At 40.0% G+C, this 24,011-nt stretch overlaps 1 protein-coding gene across 2 annotated transcripts; it reads right to left on the bottom strand.

The window, feature by feature from the left end:
* Nucleotides 1-249: 249 nt before the first annotated feature.
* Nucleotides 250-13,442, bottom strand: LOC307036376 (activating transcription factor 7-interacting protein 1-like). 2 transcript variants are annotated; one of them, XM_079676630.1, is made up of 14 exons: nucleotides 13,367-13,442; nucleotides 9,953-10,005; nucleotides 8,550-9,059; nucleotides 7,875-8,397; nucleotides 7,352-7,530; nucleotides 7,089-7,226; nucleotides 6,902-6,973; nucleotides 5,901-6,025; nucleotides 4,595-4,656; nucleotides 2,864-3,517; nucleotides 2,173-2,274; nucleotides 1,961-2,038; nucleotides 1,712-1,776; nucleotides 250-1,138 (listed from the first exon to the last, which is right to left on the bottom strand). In XM_079676630.1, the coding sequence occupies exons 3-14, from the start codon at nucleotides 9,051-9,053 to the stop codon at nucleotides 680-682; spliced, it is 2,961 nt and encodes a 986-aa protein (XP_079532756.1). In that variant the 5' UTR covers nucleotides 9,054-9,059; nucleotides 9,953-10,005; nucleotides 13,367-13,442; the 3' UTR covers nucleotides 250-679. The 2 variants fall into 2 exon arrangements, with proteins under 2 accessions (XP_079532756.1, XP_079532757.1); XM_079676631.1 differs by having other exon boundaries at nucleotides 2,864-3,487.
* Nucleotides 13,443-24,011: the final 10,569 nt, after the last annotated feature.

Raw genomic sequence — 24,011 nt, 5'->3', positions numbered from 1 at the left:
AGCAGCCGTGAGATGGTTTAGAATCAGCCCAATTATCTGCATCACAATGCATTGGGAATACAAATACTTTTAATCATTTGGATATGTAAATGTCAACAAATTACTTTTGTTCACCAACATATCTGTATCCTGTTACCAGAGTGCCAATTTCTCTGCATTCAATGTGGTAGATTGGTATTGTTATTGGCGATAGAGCTATGAACCTCAAAACAGATAATGGGATTCGTCATTAAATTAATAAGCCAAGACTTTAATAAAACATTTTATTGTGTTTTTCAAAGTCTGGTTGCCAGACAAAACTTAAAAAAATGATCATTCAGTTTCTACCGCACATGTATACAGTTCTGTGCAATTTACAAGGATAATCCTTTCACCTCTTCTCAACTCAAGCAGAAGACATCCGGATCAGAGTAACAGGGGATAACAACATAAATATCTGACCCGGTGGAGAGGTAAAGTAATTCAATTATATACAACAGTAACATAAAATACAATTCATACATGAACCAAACAAAACCAACAGTTTGCTGCTTCAATCCTCAAACTCAGTCAGAAGTCCCATTGTTATGTAGAGAAGTATTTACAGATACTGTAAGAGTTCCACGCACATTATTTGAGTTCTTAACACAAAATGACGTTAAGGAAGTCATAAAGACATTTTTTTCCATTCCTTCACTGTTCAGCCAGAGTTGGAATTGATGACATTTGTGCACTGAGGTTCACAGAAGGAGCCGAAGCGCCCGCAAATGTCTTTGGCTCGAACAGCGAAATGATACGTGGAGCCGGACTGGAACTGGGTCAGCGTACAGGCCATGGGCAGCGGGAGGGCCTTCACCTCCCCAATCTTCTTCCAGTGCTGCTGCGCTGTACCACTGTTGGAGTTGTCTTGATGGAAGGCATAGAGGTGATAGCTGTCCACAGCCGCACAGGTCCGATCCGTTTCCGACACACACCAGGACAGCACTATGCCGGTCTGGCTGGGCACCAGCTTCAGCTGAGGCTGCTGCGGAGGAGAGGAGCGCTCCGCCTCGGGGGGTAAGCGTGCCAGTGCAGGTGCAGCGGGGAGCGGGGGCAGCACCACAATAGAGCCCCGTGTCGGCGTAGTAGTGGTTACAGCGCGGGATTTCAGAGGAGAGTCCTAAAAAAGACAAAACTAGTGTCATGAGTTGTTCCTTGAGCAAAATGGGCTAAATATGATAATGTCGGCTAAAAATGTAACAATACAATGGAGAGTGCAATATGGTTTCAGGCAACAGCTTATAATTGCACTAAACTACATTAATTATGTTTGATTCGACTGTACTATAGTTTAATTTGTACATATTACATGAGATACATACATTGACCCAATCTGGCGGTTTCATTACTTTATATTCATGTAATAAATAACCAAAGTCAATCAAATTGTTATCTGCATGAGAAACATAAATGGTTTTAATAATCATCCGTTTATAGGGATCAATCTGACCCAGATAGACGTGATCTGAGGTTTCAGCTGAGAAAAATAATTTCTCAACTACTTAACAGCTGGCAACAAAGCTTTTATACTGCAAGATCAACTGGTAGCCTTACTAGGCAGCCTTTAAGGATAGGATCCACAGATGTATCAATACGTTTGAATTTATATGCAATTAACAATATACAGAACAAAACGTATAAGCTACAAAACACATTTGTGCAAAATGTGTAATGTGCAGATATAGATCCTCACCAGTGGGGGGCGATGGTGGACCGTCAGCTGAGGATTGCTCTGCGGGGACGATCTCGCTCCTGCACCTGAGGACAGAGTTTACAGATGTAAAACGCATAGTATTTATGTGTGTAAATAAATGTAATTATATTTCTTAAAAATCATAATGGTGCCCCATAGAGAGGAGGAAGCACTGGTTTATGGTATCACATGTATGTACAAAGTGATCCTTTCATGTCTTGATTATATGATATAATAATGGGGTCTTACTGGAAGGGGTGCTGAGGACGGGATTCGGACGTTGGGTGGGTGAGGGAGCTGCAGCTGTGGCGTTCTTCACTCCGGTCACTGGACAACAAGGAGAACAACGTAATTAAATTACATTAATAACTAAAGCCTGCTTTTCGGAACAGTGCGTGTTAAGGTATACCGATCCTAAAATAAAAATCTATTTTGTGTATGGGGGTTAAGAGGTGACTGACCTTGTACATCATCATCGTCCTCAGTGAGGTCGATGACGGAGCCTTTTGGTCGCGAACTTGGAGCAGCTGCTTTGGACGGAGTAAAAACGGTAGCCTGGTTGTCTGAAATCAAATAAAAGGGATAAATGTTGAGACCCAAAAATCGACAAACAACTTTACTAATACTAAATACTTTACTGATACTTTGCCAGGATAAAGACAATGGATCAGGCAACACAAGTTACTGTTGAGATGACAAGGTAACAATACACATACATGTCTGGTAACTCTTTAGAATAACCAAAGGGTTTATTGCTAGTCAATCAAACTTTGAATAACAGTAATAGATCAAATGGTAATATTACTAATTATTAGGGCTATGATTTACCGTTACAAACATTATAACATTGTATAAAGTATATTAAGTATTTGTTAGTAACGAAAATATTTGTAAACCTTTGAGAAATCACTTGTAAAACATCTTAAAACAGATAACACAGATATTTGGACCAGATATTTGTTACACTTTGTTAATGGTTAATAATTGTAAGTATTATAGAGACATCACTTCGATGGCTAATGTCAAGTTGTATCGTTTTTGGGACTGGCCTAATGGCTTGACAGCCTGAGTTTTACAAGTTGCAGATTGCCGCAGAGACACAATATACACTTTTGAAAGACAACAGCCTTTTTAATCAAAGTGCCACCCTACCTGTCTTTGATGTGAGGGACGTCCCTTGTGGCGGTCCTGGAGCGGTGGATCCTGTAGCAGCGGGCCCAGAAGCTGCCGGTGAAGAGGCTGAAGACATGGCTCCCGCTACAGACACAGACTGAGCCGGGGCCCTGGCTGTGGTCACAGATACCCCTGCATTGGGTGTGGTTATTCCCCCAGAACCACCCTGGAACACAGCCCGGGCGATAGAGATCTGGGTGGGGGACACCATGCCAGTGGAGGCCTGGAATGAGGGGACGGTAGCGACAGTGGGACCAGAGGCCGAGGAAGTGGTAATAGCGGAAGCAGGCTTGAGTATAAAAGTGGTGGTGGTAGTCGTGGTTTTGGCCTTGCTGTGGGACGTGGCTGCAGACAGAGAGGAGACAGGGATGTTGACGAGCATTCCTCCCTGGCCGTTGGTCATTGATAAAGGCAGCTGGATGAGGAGCGGCTGGCCCGCTGCCATCATGCTGCTCCCGCTGGGCGTCTTCAGCAGCGTGCCGGTGGAACTCTGGGTGGTGATGCCACCGGTCAGGGTGGAGCCAGCATTAGAGGTGGTGGTGATCAGCTGGAGGATGGGAGCCTGTGAAACCATGGCAGTGGAGGTGGGCGTATGGATCAGACCTGTGGTGGAAGCAAGCAGGAATGGATTTGCTGTAAATAGGAAAAAGTAAAAGTTTTTTGGAAAGTCAAATGAAGTGAAACTGAGGATTTCAAATGAACTGTATTTTGTGCTTATAGGCTGTAAACAAATCTTACGATATATGGACACGACCTTGAATGTTTGCTGACCTTGATATTGCTCGTTGTGTTTAAATGCATTCCATTTGACATAAAAATAAGATTTATAAGAGAAAAATATACATCCAAAAAATTCTTAAGAAATGTTATATTTAAGGTTTACATGCATTATTATGCCATGTATACCAGTGACATTGTCAAAAAATTAGGAAAATATATTTTTCTCTATTCTTTTTTAAGTTATTGTGACAGGCCTGCTCCTTTTTACTAAAGCCACACGAGGACGATAACGCAAACAGACCGCAATCGTAATCAAAAAAGTATTCCGTCCACACGCAGCAGGAAATTATCGTATAGGCATAAACACGGAGCCGTTTGCCCCCCCAGAGCGGTTCGTTTGCAGATCTACCCATCTTGGGACCCGTTATCTGCGTTTCCATGTCGGCCATGTGTGGCTGAACCGTCTATCTGATAGTGAACTGTAGCAGATACGACCGTTATCGTCCTCGTGTGGCCGGGGCTTAAGAGTCAACTTAAGGGTGCAGTAACCAGAAATGGATCAGTTATCAAAAATATCCATACATTTTTTATTGTGAGCAGCACGCATTGAAGTGAAGACCTATCCTGGCATCTCATGGACAAAAGACAGGTACGCATCCACTGCCGTCAAATTCAAATTACAAGCTGACAGGACACTTAAAGAATGAGTCTGTAAATGTTCCATTACTATTATTGTCAATAAATCCCAGACCAAAACCAACAATGAGTTTGTCAATTCTTTCTCACTTTCTAAGCCTGTATGTGGCACTCAGCTCCGTACGACGTTTTCACACCAACTTTGAATGAATTTGCTCGTAAGTCTTTAAAGCAGAAGGGCAGCGTAGGTCAAATTGATTCAGCGACCGTGTTAATGTTGATGAAGGCACATGTGCACTGTGTTTGGCGACAAAGGCAATACAACATCAAGTATAAAAAAGATCTGCTACTCACCACCTGTTGAGGGCGAAGTAGTTGTTTGGATCTGCTTGAGCTCCATGGAGGTACGAACTGGCCTGTTTAGAAAGATCACTCATGCTTAGAGCTATTTACAAAAGGACAATGGACTGAATGTGGCATTGTGCTGACATGTATTTTTATTACATACTTTAATTACATTAAAGAACGTTGACAGAATGAACTAATTATCTTGCAACATATACTCGAAAAAAATCCGCTTTTTTCTTAACTCGCAGTACTTCATTGATAACGTTTTGAATGTCTCGCCACTGGTAATAAGTCAGTATGGGGAACCGACGGTCGACGTACATCCTCATCGCCCTCCTTAGATTCACAGGCAATGCGTCCTTGCCATTTGAACCTATATAATTGACCTTCAAGAGCCAGTCACAGTAGATTTCATATGTGACTAGATAGCGGAAAATATAGGATGCGTAGCGGTCATGTCTGGGTTTCCCTGAGCTTCTCTGGCAGTAGTGGTACAGCACGGACTCCATGTGGGGCGTGATTGAGCGGAGTTCAATGTCTGCCGTGCATTTTCCTTCACTTAATTCCGCCAGTTCATTTGCCATATCGACATTATTTGATGTATCTTTATTGTCATGTTTCTCCTCTGTTTCCTGTTCTTCTTTCTCCTTCTTGATAGACAGAACAGGTAGCTCTCCACCAGAGGGCGCCACTTCCTCTCTGGGCCCCTCAGGCTGCAGCTCTACTTTCTGCTGGAGCACGCTGTTGGGAGGAGAGGTGCAGTTTTAACTACACTCTGCACGGCCTGAGGAAACGCTTAGGCTTCACATTGTAGAACGTCACAAGACTCAGGACCTGGACCCAGGTGGGGTTACTGTGCAGGTGCAACACACAGACTGTCATGTGTGTTTGTTTATTCCAAAACAAGTCTTAAGAACTATTTGGAAGAGTTTTATAAAGCTGATCCAGACAAACCGAACAAGGGGCATGGAATCTTGGTTTCCAAAACGGTATTTGGAAGATATCTTTATTCTGTATCTGTGATTACAGATAGCAACCCCGGACAATATCATCTATACATGCTGTGAACGTCTCCATGTGTAGTACTGGCTTCAGTCCGGTATTGTCACGTTCATACAAAGACCAAATGATATTCACTGACAAAAACCAAACAGCAAGTATTGCTGTATGATTCAAATATAGCATGTTTAATGCATTTATGTTGAGAATGTTAATAAATGTTTTGATTTGAAATGTTTAGTCAGAGGTTGAAATGGTCTGGCAATACCAAATAAATCCCAGACAAGGACATGGAGGTCATGCAGACACTTACCGTTGAGTTTGAGAGCTGTTTGCAACAGTCACAGTCTTGGCAGCAGCAGCAGCAGTAGCAGCAGCAGCAGAAGCGGCAGCAGCAGATACAGCAACAGATACAGCAGCAGATACAGCAGCTAGCGCCTGTGGAAATCAGACAGTGTTAGATATATATCAGAAACAAACACTGGAATACTAGGTGTGTAGCAGGGTTTCCGCTAGGATTTTTTCTTGACGGTCAAATGTCTGGAAATAATTTATTATACCAGACAAATTTGAAACTTACCGGTCATGTTTCAATAATAATAATAAGAATTGTCTAGCAGAGTTTCCGTTAGCAGGTAATTACCGGACATTACCGGACATGACCGGATACGCTGATGTTTAAAACTCAGTTAATGGGGCTCTTTTTTATATTGCTTCAGTTTATAATCGTAACAGATCGAAAAATTCAGATTCATTCTTCAATAAATGATTCCACAAACAACAAACAACATAATTATTACATTCAAACAAACTACTTGTAGTAGATGAAGTATATTATTCAAAAGTTTACATTAACTTTGAATAATAACACGGGAGAAACGGATCCTCTCTTTTCCCCTCTCTCTCCCTCCCTCTCTCCAGACAGCCCTCTCATGCAGCTCGCTAAACAGTAGGCGGGGCTTCAGGTGATCATGCAGAGCTGTGTGTCTCCGTCAGACTCAGCAGCTGATCTCTCTCTCTCTCGCGTCCGGTTATACTTCACTCGCGCTTATGTCCATATCGATCAGATCCAGCTCTCCTGATCGGCCTTCATAGAGAGCACCGATCAAACTATTAAGAGTCAATATCGGCCGATAATGGTCGGCGGCCAATCGATCGGAGCATCCCTAATTATTACCGGACATTTTGACCGGCAGGTTTTGAATTTACCGGTTTTTAATCAATTTTACCAGCTAAAAAACGGTAATTACCGGCTAACGGAAACCCTGGTGTGTAGGAGTGTTTAGCGTGCAACAAAAGAAAAATATGTCTTACCTCCTGTTTCCTTTTGTTCTCTGACGCCTGATTGGCCTCACCAAACTTTTTCGTTAGTCGGTTTATCTTGGCCTAAACAAACAGTAGAGAGGAAGGCACTTAACTACATAGCACTAACCAGCAAAAGAGCATCTTACACTACTGTGTTTAAATGTAGTTTTACTTAACAATGTTACAGTCTACTTACTTGGAGTGTGTTAATGGCGGTCTGGTGTTTAGTGGCACAGTCAATCTTGTCGACTCTTTCCTTCAGCTCATGGAAATGTTTATCGTAAAGGCTCTGCTCCAAGGCCTTCAACCGCTCTTCTACAAGATGCTGCACAATCTGGAAAACAATATTAGAGGAAGGGGTTAAAAGGCACAATTAAGTAAAGATGTATCCATTGGTTTCCAAGGAAAGTTCACTTAGACTGAAGAGAAAACATGATGTTTGTCAGGGTAGGTGCAAACCTTTTCAAGTTTATCGTGACTGCCAGCCTTTGTAGTGAATTTTAATTCCAGTTGTGCCTCCAACTCCTCACGCTCCACTTTGGGTCTCTTCCCCTCACGTTTCACGGCTTCTACATCATTTTGAGATCCCTCTGATAAAGTGCGCTTCAGTCCGGAGGTGGAGCCCTTTTCCTCTTGCACTTTGGGAAATAAAGGAAAAAGAGATCTGTTATTCTATGTGAGCTTTTAATTTCCCTAAATACTTTATATTGATTTGCTTTAAGGATGTCTCAGTCACCCATATGCAAAACTTATTTCTAAAACAACACGAACATATATCCAGGCTTCGGATTGTAGACAAAACATATTTAACAGAAAGCCTTTCCATTGCTTTACATTCCAAGTCTACAATGGTACAAGGTCTGCATTTATACAATATTAAATGACATGTCTAATATAACTGCTTGTGGTTCATACCCTGTATCAATGTAGAGAAACTATCTTGAAGCTATCAGGAAGATTGTTGCAATTCACTCTCTCATACCTGTATTAGATGGTGGAGTGGAAGATGGTCGAGAAGTTTTTTTGGTTTTTCCAACATCAGCTTTTTCCTTTTTGGTCTCTACTTTCACTATATCCACATCCATCTTTTCCTCATTCATTGATCCTTTCTTAGCAGCATCCTTTTCACCCTTTACATTTTTCCCATTCTCTTTTTTCCCATTCTCCTTATCAACCTTTCCTTTTTTCCCATCCTCCTTTTCAATCTTTACTTTTTTCGCATCATCCTTTTTGACATCCTTCTCTTGTTTTATATTGTTGGAAGAGGAAGCTGGTTGAGATGAGGAAGGAGGAGTATTTGGGGAATCAGAAGTGGTAGTTTTGGGGCAAGAAGGCTTTTCAACCTTCGTTTTGGTTGTGGGCTCCTCAGTGTCCTTGGCCTTTGTAGTGTCTGTATCCATTGGTTCTGCGCAGTTAGATCCTGGAGGGGGCAAACATGGAGCCAAACCTTCAACCGAATCCTTTTGCAAATCCTTAGCGGGGTCCTTTGTTGTAGTTTTGTCATCCTGGCGAAGAACAAAATAAACCATTGGTTACTTACTTAGAAGGTTTTTGGATTCTCTATCTATCCACACCTCAACATTAACGTAGGTTGTCTGAAAAAAATCTTGAATAAATCCCTATGAGACAATGTCGGGGAAAAAACGTAAGCATTTACCTCTTCCTTTTCCAGGGCCGGTGTCACCTCAGATTCTTTTTCCTTGTTTTCCTTAGATTCTGCTGAGGATACTGGAACGGATTCCTTTGATGAGGACAAAGACGAACCTTTCTTGGGCTTTTCCTCCTCAATCTTTTTGAGTTCTAAGTTCAAGGAGTGGAATGGAGATGTGGAAGGACTACAAGTCTCATCCTTAGCCTTTGAACTTTGTGAAGAGGAAGGGGAAGGAGACAGATTTAGGGAAAGGAAAGTAGACGGAGAAGCAGGGGATGCAACTTGAGGGGAGCCTGAGTCCGAGGCGTTGCTTGGCTCTTTGGACCCTGCTTTTTGTCCATCCTCCTTGTGCGTGCCATTCATTAGAGGTGGCGAAGCAGTTTCGGACATCCCCGCAGCTGCTGTCAACAAAGTGCTGTGAAGGGTCTCCAGTTGCTGTCGGTCACTGATCTTCATAGTTTTCCTAGCACGGAATATCTTCTTCTTCTCCTCGGTCACAACAAGTTCCATTGCTGCCTGTGGAGTGAAAGGAGAGATTAAACCCCTATTGCTAGCTGCAATAGGAAGCAGCATAGTGTCTATCGCTTATGAACCTGCCCTGGACTTAACGCACTGCATAGGGGAGAAATGGCTGCGGAGCTTCAGAGCAAACACTAGAGGTCTCTGTGGAGCCCTTTGGCTTTATTGTTTGTTCTTTTCTAGAAGGTTCTCCTGTCACCAAGATATGATTCCAAAACTGGTCTGTTCCCGACAGTCTGTTTCTTTACTAAAATGTGACACATTTAGACAGCACCTTCCTGTGTGAACACCTTTTGGTATATCTGTGCTATGGGGGGGTGCAGTTAAGGTGCAGGTCACTAAGCAAGAAAGGCTTTTTAATGTAAGTGATTAAAGCTTTAACTGATCTCTTCAATTCATTTTTTCTTAATTTCTTTTGATTAACCGGTTGATTTCATGTTTACCTAAGCCCCTGATTCAGAGACTAGAAATTACATTGAAGTTAAAAGCAGCAACCCAAATCTGCCTCCCATCCCCCCACGTTCCTATTGGTTCAATCTTCAGCCAATCGGAACAGGCGTTTAGAGGCTGTGTCGGCAGCAGTTAAGAGGTTATGCAAATTCAGGAGGATTTTCCGTACATATATTTGAATGTTTCTCACATTGTAGTGTTGAGGCTAGTTGTGAGATTGTATACATGTTTATTCAATATATATTCATCTCATATGCACATATGAATGTGATGATTAAAATTAGATTTTATGAGAGTCAGACAAAATGATGATGAATATGTGTGCTCCGGGAGAAAATGAAAAGTTAAAAAGACAATTTACACTGAGTAGTGAAATGGAGTTGCTGTGATATAAAAAACAAGGCAGCAGAAATTATTGAAATAATCTGTCAGTAACTCACCTTCAACCCGAAAGGTTCTTGCTCTTGGGTTTACCACCAAATTCTTCGAAAACCTGAAAGAAAAAAAGAGAGATTTTTTTAGTACAGTTTATGTACCGTAACTATTCAAAATAGGAAATGTAACTGAGCCCTTAAAAGACTTCAAAAAAGGAGATGAATGTATTTGAGGGTTACTTTACATTTCAGCAAACCTCACTGTTTTATTTATTTAGAATGAACTGACCACCCATCTAGTCACAAAAGACAAGTATATATCGAACGATTAGGTATTTTCTGAGAATGTTGCCAAAACATCTTTACAAAGTGATTAAGCTATTTCTCCAAGCCAAAGAGCAGGTAAAGGGATCCCAATTTAAGACGTGACACGTTAACCAATCACACAAAAAGGTGAAGAAGAAAAAGATTCCAGACAGAACGGACAGTACGAGGCCTCAAACTGCAGGAGAGGTTTTCCCAAGCCGCAGTTGGTCCACAGCAATCAGCGTTAACAACAAAAAGCAGACATATTCTAGATACTAGTTAAATCTGTCTGTTGGTATAAGCCAAGGAACAGAAAACAAAGCCGCTTATCATTAACATAACCGCTCAAATCTTATCTGGTCAGAGCTGCTTCCGCTTCACACCGTAAAGTGTGTTCGCTTTACTGTTACCGCATTGCTAACAGAGCCATCTGAAGGCCTCGATCTCCAACATGTTTGAATTAGATATGTGTACTATTTTTGCAATTTGGCAGATTGTCACGTGCATAAAGAAAATACAACTTCACTCAGGAGACTGATCTGGACTGACTTTACACAGTAAAACTCAGCAGCACTCTGAAGTTGCTTGCACATACACATATCTCCTTCTCTGCTTTCATACCAGCTACCATGATTCCTGCATTGATAACAATCCCTGATTTTAAAACTAGTGAGAAGATATTTCTGCAAAGTTGCATTCAACTTGACCTAGGAAAGCAGCATGCAAAAAGGTAGCATTATCAGATATTAATCAATAAATAAAGAGCGTTGCAAGTTGTGAGCACGATAACTGGTACATATAACATTCCCATGTTATTGCACACTGCGCATTTCACAGTTCCCCCTCCCCCTTCCTACGGCCTCATTTGCTGCGCCTGGTTTCAGTGCAGTAACTCAAAATGGCCGTCAGCTCTGCTGTTTGCTGCCAGACTGAGCTCTCAGAAGCTAGCTGAACTGGATTCTCTGTCAGTCATCAGGTTGCAGCACAACCTCGATTAATTACATTTTCTATAAAGCCAGATGCTTAAGAATGTTGACAATGCAATGTATATGTAGTATAAATTATATTTGATTAAACAAATAGATATAAAAGCCAAAGTTAAAAATGATTAGAGAGTGATATTTATCTCTTTATTCAGCTCTGTAGAAAAATGCTATAGCTAATCCTCAGACCTTTTAGTTGCACTTTGCGACCTTTCTTATATATAGGCAGTTATGTTTGAGTCCTGTTTAATGGTATAGATTATATGTACAGTATCTACAAAAGCAGCATTCCAAGCAATAGCACGCATTCTTATGTCAAGCTTATAGAAAGCTTTCTGCAGCTATGTAAGTGAGTGCACTGCTGACCCTCGGAGACCCTTGAGTAATGCAGAAGACAACCATTATGCGATGGGATCAGTATATGCACAGGCTGGGTGTGGCATTAACTGCGCAACTCAAGTTATGTCTAAAAGTCTTAAAAATAAAAATGCCTACTCAATTAACCTAAACAGCATAGATGCACACAGATCCCCACTCGTGCTTTAACACTCCAGACAGCATGATAACCACATAGGAATATTCATTTCCAAATTGTATTCCCAGCCCAGACAACCTTTTTGTTCACTAATGTGTCAAATGTTATGTCTGAATATGTGATGCCATACATGAGAAGATTTTTTTGTCATGTGACGCTGGAGGAATCGGGTGACAATGAGAGATGTCCATTGTCTCTCTGGGTTACAACAACTACTTTCCTTCATGATGCAACATTGGTGCTTGTTATTGTATGAGAAGTTTGACTCTGCAACACACTATTTCGACACCAAGTGACTAGCCATGTAGTTGCTAATCGTATGTCACAAAGTTGCAGGTCTCTCAAAATCAAAACAATTGGAGAACTGGGGGGCCAGGGAGTCAGCCCTGCAGCAGGAACACTCTAAAGTTAAGCCTCTGTAATGCCAAGCTAAAAACAAACTTGGCATTCCTACCACAAGGTGAAGAGGAAGATGAAACCTTTCTCTTTGGGGAAAATCATATCACATTAATGGTTGAAAATGGGTTCATGGAGATGAAACCCCTCATCCAGATTCAAAGCTTCTCAGAAGACAATGTGAAAATAGAACACAAACTCAAAAGTAAAAGTCACTTATTGTACGGTACATGTGCAACTTGCCAAAACTTGTAGGCCTTCCAATAACAGCATCCAGGTGGTGTTATGTTTTTAATGAGGCAGCGTCCCTGATACCAGTTATTCCTAGGTACATTTGATTAGTACGTGACGCCAATCAATTTTTAAAACTTTTGTTTGGAAATAAATTATGCTACAATCAATAAAGGGAATTTATCACCAAAATATAAAACTAAATGCGAGTGAAACACAGCGGTGCATGAATAAATACAAAGCAACAAGCAAGTTTAATAAACGTATCTAAACTGGCCCTGTGTGTCAACCAGCAGAGCAATTAAGCCCACTTCAGGCAAAAAATAATTAGAGCACCATTTTGATGGTTCCTATCGACTCTTACGTGTAGTGGCTTCTTTGACCCGTATAAATCTACAATTTGTTTGTGATGATTAATAGATGCCCCGATCCTGGCAAAAAGCTGACAAAAGCCTCGGACCATAATGAGTTTATGTGTTGCCAGAGTGGCCGACCAAACGATTGTTAGCACTGAAGACGCTTTAAACATGTGTGAAATGTATGAGATTATCATACAAACAGAAATATCACACAACTACAAATATGTTGACACTGCTATAAATACATACTTCACATGTTGTACACAGAACAGGCATGACTAAAATTAACATCTTCAGATCCTGAGCCTAAAGATTCAAGTGCAACCAGGTTCAAACAATGTTTGAATAGCATGCGCCACACTGCTATCGTGCACAGCGCTGCGGCTAACAACATGTATTTTCCATTGTCAGCTACATTAGAATTAATTTACAGTAAACTCCTTGAAACACAAAGAAAGACTGAAAGTGATGTTTCGTGTTAAAAAAACAACTCACAATACAAATTTAACAACAAGCCAAAGCTCAATGTACTATGACTAGCATAGCACTCTGAGTAAGTATCACAATCTAATCCAGAACAAGAGTGAGGATGCAATGACAAACATTGAGTTACTTCCAAATGACAGACAGAAATCTTAAACATGCTTTAAAAGAGAGGGAAAAAATCAACCTTTAGCAGTACGTGTGGGATTGAGGCCTTCCATGTATTTGTTGGTTGTGGAAGCAGGCTGAGAGGCCAGAAGGAACACAAAAGAAATGAGGAGGGACTCATTTAGGACTAGTCCATCTTGTTAATGGGGGGGGGTTGGGGGGATGGGACTATTAAGGATGTGTTGCCTACATGAGCCTAGAATAGAAAACAATTTAACCTATAAAAAGAAAAAGTCTGTTCATAACTCCTGACAGAGCATTATATAAAACTTTTTCTTTCCTACATCAACTTCATAATATATTTGAAGGTCATATCTTTATACAAATCTTGTGGGTAAAACATTTTTTAACTACAGCGTGGTGATTTCAACACCAGCCCTAGCTAGCAGCGCACAGACTGAGGGTAAGTACACTGCAATGATTGTTGCTTGGCAACACCCATCCCCCAACTCTAGCACAAACTAGTCCACAGTATGGAAGTCTACAGCCAGCACAGACTAAACCATTCGGGTAAGAGGAAGGGGAAACTTTCCTATCTAAAAAAAACACCATAGGCAAGCAAAGGTTAATGACAAAAAAAACAAAACAAGGACAACACTGCAAAACAGGAATACTGCAGCATTTGACCTTAATGTTTATTATTTCCCCCACCCAATAGGTTAAAATATAAAACGATTTTTCAATGAACCATTTACATAGCATTGTTGTAAGTCGTCTGCTTGTGCTATAACATTCTTCTCAACAGTTAAACTAAAGTCAAAATAAGAAACCCTGACACTGCTGTAAATAAACTATTTCCATTCAAATGTATTTTGCCTCCCCTGTCCTCTGAAACTTAGACATAATTTGTCTGAACCGAAAACATATAACATAGTCCCTGGAGGGGCTGTGCACTAAATGCACCAACTTATTTTATGTAAAGCGCAATAAAATCCAATGTATTATTATTATTAAACCGGGCACACGTGCCGCTGCTCACCACGTCGCGTCAGTCAACTATCCCCTAAATTACTTCAAGACTTTGGACCAAAGCTTACTGACAATGTCATATGATATTGCATATCTACCCTCGTATATATATATCGAGCTTATGCTAACATTTGCTGTTAAACTGCAGGAAGAAAAAAGAAAAACCCAAGGATCCCTCTGGCTGGGATCCCTTTTTATTTCCAACGGTGAGGTAATCCACAGCATGTTTCCTCAGTTCTTGATGGAAATTGCTAATACACTGGCATTGAGGGTTTTAAAGTCATCTTTAATGTTTAAAGTTGAAACAGCTCAAAACCAAGTCCTCCTTTAACCCCCAGAAAAAAATCCCGCCATACAGCCTATCCACCTTTACGAATGTCTCTTGCTCTATAAATGATATGTGAATACTGATTCGATAAAAACACAGGCTTTGAAGATATTTATTTATACATAATCCCATATATAAACGATTGTTAGCACTGAAGACGCTTTAAACATGTGTGACATTTATGAGATTATCATACCAACAGAAATATCACACAACTACAAATATGTTGACACTGCTATAAATACATACTTCACATGTTGTACACAGAACAGGCATGACTAAAATTAACACCTTCAGATCCTGAGCCTAAAGATTCAAGTGCAACCAGGTTCAAACAATGTTTGAATAGCATGCGCCACACTGCTATCGTGCACAGCGCTGCGGCTAACAACATGTATTTTCCATTGTCAGCTACATTAGAATTAATTTACAGTAAACTCCTTGAAACACAAAGAAAGACTGAAAGTGATGTTTCGTGTTAAAAAAACAACTCACAATACAAATTTAACAACAAGCCAAAGCTCAATGTACTATGACTAGCATAGCACTCTGAGTAAGTATCACAATCTAATCCAGAACAAGAGTGAGGATGCAATGACAAACATTGAGTTACTTCCAAATGACAGACAGAAATGTTAAACATGCTTTAAAAGAGAGGGGGAAAAATCAACCTTTAGCAGTACGTGTGGGATTGAGGCCTTCCATGTATTTGTTGGTTGTGGAAGCAGGCTGAGAGGCCAGAAGGAACACAAAAGAAATTAGGAGGGAATCATTTAGGACTAGTCCATCTTGTTAATGGAGGGGGGGGGGGATGGTACTATTAAGGATGTGTTGCCCACATGAGCCTAGAATAGAAAACAATTTAACCTATAAAAAGAAAAAGTCTGTTCATAACTCCTGACAGAGCATTATATAAAACTTTTTCTTTCTTACATCAACTGCATAATATATTTGAAGGTCATATCTTTATACAAATCTTGTGGGTAAAACATCTTTTAACTACAGCGTGGTGATTTCAACACCAGCCCTAGCTAGCAGCGCACAGACTGAGGGTAAGTACACTGCAATGATTGTTGCTTGGCAACACCCATCCCCCAACTCTAGCACAAACTAGTCCACAGTATGGAAGTCTACAGCCAGCACAGACTAAACCATTTGGGTAAGAGGAAGGGGAAACTTTCCTATCTAAAAAAAACACCATAGGCAAGCAAAGGTTAATGACAAAACAAAAAAAAACAAGGACAACACTGCAAAACAGGAATACTGCAGCATTTGACCTTAATGTTTATTATTTTCCCCACCCAATAGGTTAAAATATAAAACGATTTTTCAATGAACCATTTACATAGCATTGTTGTAAGTCGTCTGCTTGTGCTATAACAATCTTCTCAACAGTTAAACTAAAGTCAAAATAAGAAACCCTGACACTGCTGTAAATAAACTATTTCCATTCAAATGTATTTTGCCTCCCCTGTCCTCTGAAACTTAGACATAATTTGTCTGAACCGAAAACATATAACATAGTCCCTGGAGGGGCTGTGCACTAAATGCACCAACTTATTTTATGTAAAGCGCAATAAAATCCAATGTATTATTATTATTAAACCGGGCACACGTGCCGCTGCTCACCACGTCGCGTCAGTCAACTATCCCTTAAATTACTTCAAGACTTTGGACCAAAGCTTACTGACAATGTCATATGATATTGCATATCTACCCTCGTATATATATATATCGAGCTTATGCTAACATTTGCTGTTAAACTGCAGGAAGAAAAAAGAAAAACCCAAGGATCCCTCTGGCTGGGATCCCTTTTTATTTCCAACGGTGAGGCAATCCACAGCATGTTTCCTCAGTTCTTGATGGAAATTGCTAATACACTGGCATTGAGGGTTTTAAAGTCATCTTTAATGTTTAAAGTTGAAACAGCTCAAAACCAAGTCCTCCTTTAACCCCCAGAAAAAAATCCCGCCATACAGCCTATCCACCTTTACGAATGTCTCTTGCTCTATAAATGATATGTGAATACTGATTCGATAAAAACACAGGCTTTGAAGATATTTATTTATACATAATCCCATATATAAACGATTGTTAGCACTGAAGACGCTTTAAACATGTGTGACATTTATGAGATTATCATACCAACAGAAATATCACACAACTACAAATATGTTGACACTGCTATAAATACATACTTCACATGTTGTACACAGAACAGGCATGACTAAAATTAACACCTTCAGATCCTGAGCCTAAAGATTCAAGTGCAACCAGGTTCAAACAATGTTTGAATAGCATGCGCCACACTGCTATCGTGCACAGCGCTGCGGCTAACAACATGTATTTTCCATTGTCAGCTACATTAGAATTAATTTACAGTAAACTCCTTGAAACACAAAGAAAGACTGAAAGTGATGTTTCGTGTTAAAAAAACAACTCACAATACAAATTTAACAACAAGCCAAAGCTCAATGTACTATGACTAGCATAGCACTCTGAGTAAGTATCACAATCTAATCCAGAACAAGAGTGAGGATGCAATGACAAACATTGAGTTACTTCCAAATGACAGACAGAAATGTTAAACATGCTTTAAAAGAGAGGGGAAAAAATCAACCTTTAGCAGTACGTGTGGGATTGAGGCCTTCCATGTATTTGTTGGTTGTGGAAGCAGGCTGAGAGGCCAGAAGGAACACAAAAGAAATTAGGAGGGAATCATTTAGGACTAGTCCATCTTGTTAATGGAGGGGGGGGGGGGATGGTACTATTAAGGATGTGTTGCCCACATGAGCCTAGAATAGAAAACAATTTAACCTATAAAAAGAAAAAGTCTGTTCATAACTCCTGACAGAGCATTATATAAAACTTTTTCTTTCTTACATCAACTGCATAATATATTTGAAGGTCATATCTTTATACAAATCTTGTGGGTAAAACATTTTTTAACTACAGCGTGGTGATTTCAACACCAGCCCTAGCTAGCAGCGCACAGACTGAGGGTAAGTACACTGCAATGATTGTTGCTTGGCAACACCCATCCCCCAACTCTAGCACAAACTAGTCCACAGTATGGAAGTCTACAGCCAGCACAGACTAAACCATTTGGGTAAGAGGAAGGGGAAACTTTCCTATCTAAAAAAAACACCATAGGCAAGCAAAGGTTAATGACAAAACAAAAAAAAACAAGGACAACACTGCAAAACAGGAATACTGCAGCATTTGACCTTAATGTTTATTATTTTCCCCACCCAATAGGTTAAAATATAAAACGATTTTTCAATGAACCATTTACATAGCATTGTTGTAAGTCGTCTGCTTGTGCTATAACAATCTTCTCAACAGTTAAACTAAAGTCAAAATAAGAAACCCTGACACTGCTGTAAATAAACTATTTCCATTCAAATGTATTTTGCCTCCCCTGTCCTCTGAAACTTAGACATAATTTGTCTGAACCGAAAACATATAACATAGTCCCTGGAGGGGCTGTGCACTAAATGCACCAACTTATTTTATGTAAAGCGCAATAAAATCCAATGTATTATTATTATTAAACCGGGCACACGTGCCGCTGCTCACCACGTCGCGTCAGTCAACTATCCCCTAAATTACTTCAAGACTTTGGACCAAAGCTTACTGACAATGTCATATGATATTGCATATCTACCCTCGTATATATATATATATCGAGCTTATGCTAACATTTGCTGTTAAACTGCAGGAAGAAAAAAGAAAAACCCAAGGATCCCTCTGGCTGGGATCCCTTTTTATTTCCAACGGTGAGGCAATCCACAGCATGTTTCCTCAGTTCTTGATGGAAATTGCTAATACACTGGCATTGAGGGTTTTAAAGTCATCTTTAATGTTTAAAGTTGAAACAGCTCAAAACCAAGTCCTCCTTTAACCCCCAGAAAAAAATCCCGCTATACAGCCTATCCACCTTTACGAATGTCTCTTGCTCTATAAATGATATGTGAATACTGATTCGATAAAAACACAGGCTTTGAAGATATTTATTTATACATAATCCCATATATAAACGATTGTTAGCACTGAAGACGCTTTAAACATGTGTGACATTTATGAGATTATCATACCAACAGAAATATCACACAACTACAAATATGTTGACACTGCTATAAATACATACTTCACATGTTGTACACAGAACAGGCATGACTAAAATTAACACCTTCAGATCCTGAGCCTAAAGATTCAAGTGCAACCAGGTTCAAACAATGTTTGAATAGCATGCGCCACACTGCTATCGTGCACAGCGCTGCGGCTAACAACATGTATTTTCCATTGTCAGCTACATTAGAATTAATTTACAGTAAACTCCTTGAAACACAAAGAAAGACTGAAAGTGATGTTTCGTGTTAAAAAAACAACTCACAATACAAATTTAACAACAAGCCAAAGCTCAATGTACTATGACTAGCATAGCACTCTGAGTAAGTATCACAATCTAATCCAGAACAAGAGTGAGGATGCAATGACAAACATTGAGTTACTTCCAAATGACAGACAGAAATGTTAAACATGCTTTAAAAGAGAGGGAAAAAAATCAACCTTTAGCAGTACGTGTGGGATTGAGGCCTTCCATGTATTTGTTGGTTGTGGAAGCAGGCTGAGAGGCCAGAAGGAACACAAAAGAAATTAGGAGGGAATCATTTAGGACTAGTCCATCTTGTTAATGGAGGGGGGGGGGGGGGATGGGGGGATGGTACTATTAAGGATGTGTTGCCCACATGAGCCTAGAATAGAAAACAATTTAACCTATAAAAAGAAAAAGTCTGTTCATAACTCCTGACAGAGCATTATATAAAACTTTTTCTTTCTTACATCAACTGCATAATATATTTGAAGGTCATATCTTTATACAAATCTTGTGGGTAAAACATTTTTTAACTACAGCGTGGTGATTTCAACACCAGCCCTAGCTAGCAGCGCACAGACTGAGGGTAAGTACACTGCAATGATTGTTGCTTGGCAACACCCATCCCCCAACTCTAGCACAAACTAGTCCACAGTATGGAAGTCTACAGCCAGCACAGACTAAACCATTCGGGTAAGAGGAAGGGGAAACTTTCCTATCTAAAAAAAACACCATAGGCAAGCAAAGGTTAATGACAAAACAAAAAAAAACAAGGACAACACTGCAAAACAGGAATACTGCAGCATTTGACCTTAATGTTGATTATTTTCCCCACCCAATAGGTTAAAATATAAAACGATTTTTCAATGAACCATTTACATAGCATTGTTGTAAGTCGTCTGCTTGTGCTATAACAATCTTCTCAACAGTTAAACTAAAGTCAAAATAAGAAACCCTGACACTGCTGTAAATAAACTATTTCCATTCAAATGTATTTTGCCTCCCCTGTCCTCTGAAACTTAGACATAATTTGTCTGAACCGAAAACATATAACATAGTCCCTGGAGGGGCTGTGCACTAAATGCACCAACTTATTTTATGTAAAGCGCAATAAAATCCAATGTATTATTATTATTAAACCGGGCACACGTGCCGCTGCTCACCACGTCGCGTCAGTCAACTATACCCTAAATTACTTCAAGACTTTGGACCAAAGCTTACTGACAATGTCATATGATATTGCATATCTACCCTCGTATATATATATCGAGCTTATGCTAACATTTGCTGTTAAACTGCAGGAAGAAAAAAGAAAAACCCAAGGATCCCTCTGGCTGGGATCCCTTTTTATTTCCAACGGTGAGGCAATCCACAGCATGTTTCCTCAGTTCTTGATGGAAATTGCTAATACACTGGCATTGAGGGTTTTAAAGTCATCTTTAATGTTTAAAGTTGAAACAGCTCAAAACCAAGTCCTCCTTTAACCCCCAGAAAAAAATCCCGCTATACAGCCTATTGTGGTGATTGACATTATTCACCCACTGAACTATGGGTTGGGGTATTGTTCCGCACGGACATTAGTGAGTTGACCGGACTTCCTGTTTCCCCCGGTCTTACCTTCCCGGGCTAAAAGCTGTTTACATGTTGTTCTGATGTTAAATAAAAGTCTAGCTTGTACCTTCGATACCCCGCCTCCGACTCCCGTCTCTCGGCACTACACTATCCACCTTTACGAATGTCTCTTGCTCTATAAATGATATGTGAATACTGATTCGATAAAAACACAGGCTTTGAAGATATTTATTTATACACAATCCCGTATATATTTATGCTGTTGGTATGACAATTTGGAGGGGGACAATGAGAAACAAAATAAAAAGATAAAAACGTATTACATGTGCCATCAAACTTAAGCAGGTATAACATGTAAAACAAATGAAGTCAGTTTAACATGACAAAGCAGAACAACGTGCACTAAAGTCAGGGCCTAGCTAGCAGCACGCAGCCAGCGCTAAACTGCACACACACAGCACACTCAAGAGGCAGCTGCACCCACCCTCGCCCATCTTTCTATCTGTTACACACACACACACACACTCTCTTCCTCTCACAACCTCTTGAAGTCAAACATGGACTCAACCATTCTTGTAGGGGGAGGGGTGGTAGGGGGAGGGGTGGGTGGGTGGGGGAGGGGCGTTAAAAACAAACTAGATAAAAGGAAAAATGGTTCAAGTAATTGATAGTCAAACTTCATTTGAAAATGTGCTTAATCACTAGTTTTTGTTTATGATTTTCTTTTGTAAAAATGCATTTTTCATTTAATATAACAAATGTAACGACCTGTCATTCTTGACTTAATGACCACATTGGAGATTTAAAGATTGTCTCAGTAAAAGATATACCACGTTTTTTTATGTACTTGCAATACATTTTGGTTTTAGGCACCCAGTCCTGTGCTAGCTACGCACAGCATGAAATTAGAGCCCTGGTTGACACAGTTAGCAGCCTCTCCCACCCTGTCTCTCCCACAGCAGGAAGGACTGCTGTAAAGCAGACTGAACCATTCCAAACGGGGGTGGTTGCTTTCTCAAGGGGAACAATAAACCCACCTAAAAACGTATTTTGTGAATTATAACTTTTTCTTATATACGTTTTTTCCAGTGTATTTCTTTAGAAAATAGTTTATTTTAAGTAATTTCCTGATTTGACTTTGGGATTTAAAACAGAAACGATTATATTAGACTGGACATGTAATGCGTTACTACAATCAACTTTTTTGCAACTTTCATCTGACATTATTAAAAGCCCTGTTTTGGAAGTCAATAAAACCACTCTGAACTGCCCTCATTTCTGTTACTGCAGAAACACAAAATGGCCACCAGCGCTGCTTCGAGCAGCATGCTGAGCACAGGCTGAGCAGATCCTGTAACAAACCCCGCCTCCTAAGAAAAAAGGAGAGTATCTGCATACTGGATTTATGGATCTATATCTGACACCTAAAAGAGATAATGTTTATCTCGGTCATTTTGCTCTAAATCTTTGTTTAGCTTCACTGTTTTCTAAGCTATGACTGAGAGTAAACAAAACTAAATACTTTTCTTTTTTTTTCACCTCACATGCATTCAGAACTGCTTAATGTTTTATGAACCTACATGTAGATAACCTGGTTATAAAATACTTGTTTTCTTTCTTTCAAGCTGCAGTTACTGCTTCAACACAAATGCCAAACAGTAAACCTTATACTTAGCTGTTTTCCAAAAGAAAGTAATATGGATGATGGTGGTCCTAAGATTAAAAAAAACTTTAACAGTTGTATAATATTAAACATTTTTGTATGCAGGCTAAATACTGTGTGGAAAGAAACTGTCAGACAGTAAGAGCAGATCACGCATTCCAAAAAGTCTGCGCACAGTGCGCAGTCCTCCCCTCCCCCACACTCACTGACTGCATCTGGATCCACTGAATCTCAAAATGGCCACCTGGTCCACTCTGCACAGCGACACACAGCCAATAGAGCTTGCCATAGCTAGAACAACAAAGGGACATGGTGTGGCAGCAACCTACGAGTTATTCTTATGTGCAGGCCCAGGTGTAGTTCTCACCTGGACATTGAATTGGAGGTTTAGGGTTAAGGAAAAAGCACATTTTGCCGTTCAAATGTTGCACGTTGCCTGCTTACGAAGCTGTTCCACCAAATAGGGCTAAATACATGCACTGGCTGTAAACATTTGGTTTTGTTTTCCTATTTTAAAAAAGGAATCCATATTATTATTTTATTGATTTGATTCGAACATTACTTTGTCAACCGTTCTCCCAAGACATGCTCAAAGTATAATAATGGTCAGACTAGTCCATATTTATATTCTCTCCGCTACTGATTGCACCTCATACTTACAAGCGGTGATTTCAGTAATCAGTATGTTTTTTTTGGGGTTGATTCTGATCACAGTTAATAATCATGTAGGTCAGTTGAAAACAGTGCCCAGGGGTATGGTTGTGAGTGTGGAAATGTTGGCTGTCTAGATTTTAGCTCTGTGACGGACTGACAACCAAGGGGATACCCTGCCTTTCACTCAATGCATGCAAAGAGAGGCTTCAGTCTCCAAGGTAGGAAGAATAAAGCAAGTGGTGCCAATGCAGGCTGTACGAGGATTTAGCTCGATCATCAATATATGTATAAATACACAAGCTAAGTGAACTGTCAGGAAAAGTAATTTGCTGCCATTGCATTTTATCTTCACTTATGGTGTTAAGAACTCTGAACACAATCCTGTAAACTATCACCTTTTGCTTCCTATACCATCAGCCGGCTTCATGTTTGCAGCTATTCGTAAAAGCAGGAAACAAGATGAAGACTTTTGAGTTATTCCAAGCTGCAGTTGATTATTGATCTTCCAGTGACATTGTTTCGTGGTTATATATATCCCAGTCTTTCGTACAACGTGTGTCTGCTGATTATACCACATTGATCCAAGAGTTTCCATCCCAATGCCAGAGAGAGTTTCCTTGAAGCCCATTGACCAGGGCCGTTTCTAGCTTTTTGGGGACCCTGCCACTGACTACAGCTGCAGAGGACAACGCATCACTGACTGTTCTCATTATGACAAGATCTTGAGACAAACTTGTCTTAGACTGTTCAGACTCTGAAGAAATCATGCAAGGATTTTACAGCATAACTGTGCAAGAGTTTTCCAGAGGGTGGTGTAGAACAATATGCTTAGTGTTTAAGAAGAGAGGCTGATTGTCTAAACGATGGTTTGGAATGCTGAAAATATTAAAGTTTAATATCCTTGTTTAGCAAACAAGACATTTGATTATTATGTCACACATAATAATCTTGACATAGAAACTAGCTATGGGTAAAACGTGTGGTCGTTATACCATTGTTATCATGAACAAAAAATAAATAGGGAAATAGTATCTGCTTAAAGATGAACGGATTTCATATCCTAGAGAGGATTAGTTATATTGTGAATACTCCACAAGGTA

The sequence above is a fragment of the Notothenia rossii genome, assembly GCF_949606895.1.
Source record: "Notothenia rossii genome assembly, chromosome: 1".
Taxonomy (NCBI): Eukaryota; Metazoa; Chordata; class Actinopteri; order Perciformes; family Nototheniidae; genus Notothenia; species Notothenia rossii.
The sequence above is the reverse complement of the archived record's forward strand: the minus strand, read 5'-3'. Positions and strand labels throughout refer to the sequence as shown.

Coding starts and splice junctions, on each gene's coding strand:
- LOC307036376 (XM_079676630.1), bottom strand. CDS start 9,053: ATGGAACTTGTTGTGACCGAGGAGAAGAAGAAGATATTCCGTGCTAGG. Junction 6,026..6,901: donor AGAACAAAAGGAAACAGGAG/GTAAGACATATT, acceptor TGATTTCCACAG/GCGCTAGCTGCTGTATCTGC. Junction 1,139..1,711: donor TCCACCATCGCCCCCCACTG/GTGAGGATCTAT, acceptor TGTCTTTTTTAG/GACTCTCCTCTGAAATCCCG.